At 47.1% G+C, this 5,029-nt stretch overlaps 1 protein-coding gene across 1 annotated transcript; it reads left to right on the forward strand.

The window, feature by feature from the left end:
* The first annotated feature begins 2,638 nt into the window (after positions 1–2,638).
* On the forward strand, positions 2,639–4,681 carry LOC132579038 (disintegrin and metalloproteinase domain-containing protein 9-like). Its single transcript, XM_060249174.1, has one exon. It carries the CDS (start codon positions 2,639–2,641, stop codon positions 4,679–4,681), a length of 2,043 nt encoding a protein of 680 aa, XP_060105157.1.
* The last annotated feature ends 348 nt before the right edge of the window (positions 4,682–5,029 follow it).

Consider the following 5,029-nt stretch of genomic DNA (forward strand, 5'->3'; position numbering starts at 1 on the left):
ATGTCAAGCCTAGGCAGTATAATAAAAAGTAGAGACATCAGCCTGCCAACAAAAGTCCGTGTAGTCAAAGCGATGGTATTCCCAGTAGTAATGTATGGCTGTGAGAGCTGGACCATAAGGAAGGCCGACGCAGAAGAATAGATGCTTTTGAGATATGGTGCTGGAGAAGACTCTTGAGAGTCCCTTGGACTGCAAGAAGATCAAATCAGTCAGTCCTAAGGGAAATCAACCCAGACTGTTCACTGAAAGGTCAGATGCTGAAGCTGAAGCTCAAATACCTTGGCCACCAAATGATAAGGGAGCACTCCCTGGAGAAGATCCTGATGCTAGGAAAGACAGAAGGCAAAAGAAGAAGGGGATGGCAAAAGATGAGATGGCTGGACAGCGTTACTGATGTAACAAACACGAATTTGGGCAGACTTCGGAGGATGGTGGAAGACAGGAGGGCCTGGCGTGACTTTGTCCATGGGGTCACAAAGAGTCGGACTCGACAAGAACATAAGAGAAGCCATGTTGGATCAGGCCAATGGCCCATCCAGTCCAACACTGTGTCACACAGTGGCCAATGCACACACACACACACACATATATATATATACTGTGGCTAATAGCCACTGATGGTCCAATCCCCTCTTGAAGATGGCCATGCTTGCAGCTGCCACCACCTCCTGTGGCAGTGAATTCCACATGTTAATCACCCTTTGGGTGAAGAAGTACTTCCTTTTATCCGTTCTAACCCGACTGCTCAGCAATTTCATTGAATGTCCACGAGTTCTTGTATTGTGAGAAAGGGAGAAAAGTACTTCTTTCTCTGCTTTCTCCATCCCATGCATTATCTTGTTGACCTCCATCATGTCACCCCGCAGTCGACGTTTCTCCAAGCTAAAGAGTCCCAAGCGTTTCAACCTTTCTTCATAGGGAAAGTGTTCCAAACCTTTAATCATTCTAGTTGCCATTTTCTGGACTTTTTCTGTGCGACTGAACGACAACAAGAAATCAGCAAACACAAGGGGTCCTGGGGGTAATCGAAAACAACCTAAGGAAACCTCCAGTAAATAATACATTAAAGTCTTCACTAATTCTTTACCATGTAGTAGTATACAGGCCAATATTAAAGAGACACCTCTCGTGCAATATCAAAATACACAGTAAACAGCTCTCAAACATCGGATGTTTATTCTATGTGGCTCTTACATTAAGCGAGTTTAGCCACCCCTGATATATACCAACACTTAGCATTTCTCAGCTGGAGGTGGCAAGCCATTCAAGAATCAAGGGAGAAGACCACCCAGCATGATCACAGCCATTCCTGAAGGGAAAGGAGAAAGGAAGCTGGGAGAGGGGGGAAGCACTGCATGATGGGAATGAGAGTCAGAGAGAGGGTGGGGGGCCATAATGCTAAAAACAGGAATCAAAAGTGGCTGAAGAAAAGCGATGTGGAGGATGTCGGCTGAGAAGTGTGACGGGGTGGGGTGGGGATCACGCAGGGGGAGTTATAACCTGGCTGCTCAGCAATTTCATCGAATGCCCACGAGTTCTTGTATTGTGAGAAAGGGAGAAAAGTACTTCTTTCTCTACTTTCTCCATCCCATTATCATTATAGAGGTTTACAAGATAATGCATGGGATGGAGAAAGTAGAGAAAGAAGTACTTTTCTCCCTTTCTCACAATACAAGAACTCGTGGGCATTCGATGAAATCGCTGAGCAGCCAGGTTAAAACAGATAAAAGGAAGTACTTCTTCACCCAAAGGGTGATTAACATGTGGAATTCACTGCCACAGGAGGTGGTGGCGGCCACAAGCATAGCCACCTTCAAGAGGGGTTTAGATAAAAATATGGAGCACAGGTCCATCAGTGGCTATTAGCCACAGTGTGTGTGTATATATAAAATTTTTTGCCACTGTGTGACACAGAGTGTTGGACTGGATGGGCCATTGGCCTGATCCAACATGGCTTCTCTTATGTTCTTATTCAAATATATAGCTTGGTCACAACAAAGCAATGACTTCTCGCTGTTGCTAAAGGCACCTCTAGTGGGACCAGTCAGGCTACAGGTGATGCTGGGAAAGTGGTTAGATCACCGGGGGGGGGGGGGGTGGCGGCGGCAGGACAGTGGGATCAACAGTCAAAAAAGATCAGCAGTACAAAGTAGACCAGGCAGGCCCGTGTGTTAGAAAGAGATCTGGTGTACTTCAGATGGCTGCCTGCCGTTTTCATGAGGAATTCTGTAAAGTCCTCCGATATAAAATTCACGACTGCTCTCTGTGTTTAGCATCCCCGTTTGTGAAGAGGGCCTATGCTGGAGTGAGAAAGTACCCGGTTTGTGTGCTGAAGGTCCCAGGTTCAACCCCTCAGTTGAACGAATCAGGTCCGTGGGTGGTGTGAAAGACCCCGGAGAGCAACTGCCAGTCAGAGCAAGCAGTGCTGACTTTGATGGACCGAGGGTCTGACTCGTTTTAAAGCCGCTTAGCGTGTTCAATCGAGTCTCTCTTTTCCATTCCAGGCGGCTCAAAACCTGCGACCATTATTTGGAACCAGCTCAGTCTGCGTTAAATCATGGCCAGCTGTGACAAAGGACGAAGGGACTGGCTGTGTTTCTTATTCTGTGTTACAGTGGTGGAATGCATCTTTCCCACCATGCACTCTGACTCACCTATTCCATACATTTCCTATGAAATAATTATTCCCAGGCGGTTAGAACCAGAGACAGGAAATGGCAAGAAGGCAGAACGTTCATACATCATCAAGGCAGCTGGGAAGGAACACATCATTCGGCTGAATCAAACCAACAACTTTCTGGTTGAAAACCTGCCAGTCTTTACCTACAATTCTGAGGGTAAGAGGGTGACAAGCCATCCCTACATTCCTACTGGATGCTACTATAGAGGGTACGTGGAAGGCACGGCTGATTCCCTGGTCGCTCTCAGCACTTGCTTTGGCCTTACAGGATTCCTAAAAATCGGAGATCAATATTACGGCATTGAGCCTTTAGCGGGTTCGCAGACATTTCAGCATGTCCTCCACCTGACCAATAAACATGGCTTCAATTCCCCAGTCTCTGGCATAAGAGCTGACTATCGAAATCACCAGGCAGAAGAAGCGTCGGGAGGGAAGATTGATTCTGTGTTTGTGCAGAGTCTGTTGTATGTTAGGATGTATATTGTAGCGGATAACATGATGTTTCACTACGAAGGTGGCAATGAGACCAGAGTTACGCATCTAGTTTTAAATATAATTAATATGGTGCACACATATTATGTTTCCCTGAAAACGGAAGTCATTCTGGCGGGTCTAGAGGTCTGGACAGAACGCAACCAAATTAAAATTTCCAAAGACAGCGCAAAGCTTGTTGCTGATTTCCGTAAATGGAAGAATGAAGCTGTCAATGCAGCAAAACATGACACCACCCACTTGTTTGTCCATCAGAGATTTGACGACGAACCTTGGAAGACATACCGAGGAGGCATCTGCAAGCCAGGTTTTTCAATAGGGATAGAGCCCTACCTAACCAAGGATCTGGTTGAATTCTCCTATATCGTCTCTCATATGTTGGGTCACAACCTTGGCATGGATGATGACGGACCCAACTGTTTGTGCGACGGACAAACAAATTGTATCATGCATGCTTCTCACACTAAGCTTGCCTTGTTCAGTGACTGCAGCGTAGCATCTTTGTCAGAACTAAAAAAGGGGGAAGAGCTGGCTTGCCTGCATGACGTCAAATACTGGTTTAGGTACTGTGGCAATAAAGAGGTGGATGTCGGAGAACAGTGCGATTGTGGCGATGAACAGCAATGCAAACGGGACCCTTGTTGCCATCCCAACTGCACCCTCAAGGCAAAGGCAGTTTGTGCCCACGAGGCTTGCTGCCAAAACTGTCAATTCGCCCCAAAGGGAACACTCTGTCGGCCTAGCGCTAGCCAGTGTGACTTGCCTGAATATTGTCCTGGGGGATCTACACAGTGCCCAGCAGATGTGTATAGACAAGATGGGACGTCATGTGGCAAGGGTGCTTACTGTTATGCAAATAAATGTCCCACTCACCATCTTCAGTGCACCGAGGCCTTTGGCACAAAAGCTGGAGTTGCTCCTCTGAGCTGTTTCAGAGCCCTCAACATGGTTGGAAATCGGATAGGTAACTGTGGCATTGATGGAAAAACAAGAGAATTCGTGAAATGCAAAGAGGAGAACGTTCTGTGCGGGCGACTGCACTGCTCCAACGTCAAAGAGCAACCCAGTCTGTTGAATTACATCGTTCGGACCTTGATCAATGGTGTGCCTTGCTGGAGCACCAAGTACCAAGGCCCTAGAGACAAAGGATTGCTGCCGGATGGGACGGTGTGCGGCAGAGACAAAATATGCATGAACCAGACATGCGTCCCTGTGTCCATTTTGAAATCAGAGTGTGACGCAGCGGGGAAGTGTCACGGCAAAGGCGTCTGCAATAATCGCAACAACTGCCACTGTAATCGTGGCTGGGCCCCTCCAGATTGCCGGACCGTCGGTACAGGGGGGAGCGTAGATAGTGGGTCTCCCATGAAAGCTTCCACGATATACGTGTTCACTTTGGCTTTAGCGGTCGTGATTCCTGTATTGCTGTTGGGAGTGGTGGTTGCCATCCTTCTTCGCTCCAGACTGAGATTGTTGTTTAACCGATGCAGACGGAGAACCTCAGGCTAGCGTTGAGTGAAGGCAAGGCAGAGAAATAAACCGTGAATTAATAACGACAACCTCTAGGATACAAAATTCATGATGTTCATATGCACTCTCTTACTAAGTGCAGATATATTCAATAAAGTGCATAATCTGCAAACCTCATTTCCTATTCTTTAATACAGTACCAGGATCTCATATCCATTTATTGGGTCATTCAAACCAGCAGGGGCTTGTGATTGGTGTAGGGCAGTAGGGATTTGGATCTTGCTGCCCATTGTTCCCGAGTCCCAAACTGGAGAGCCAGTTTGGTGTAGTGGTTAAGTGTGCAGACTCTTATCTGGGAGAACCAGGTTTGATTCCCCACTCCTCCAC

This window comes from Heteronotia binoei, chromosome 11, assembly GCF_032191835.1.
Source record: "Heteronotia binoei isolate CCM8104 ecotype False Entrance Well chromosome 11, APGP_CSIRO_Hbin_v1, whole genome shotgun sequence".
Classification (NCBI taxonomy): Eukaryota; Metazoa; Chordata; class Lepidosauria; order Squamata; family Gekkonidae; genus Heteronotia; species Heteronotia binoei.

Bases quoted from the DNA above. Each gene is read 5' to 3' on its own strand.
- LOC132579038 (XM_060249174.1), top strand. From the start codon at position 2,639: ATGCACTCTGACTCACCTATTCCATACATTTCCTATGAAATAATTATT.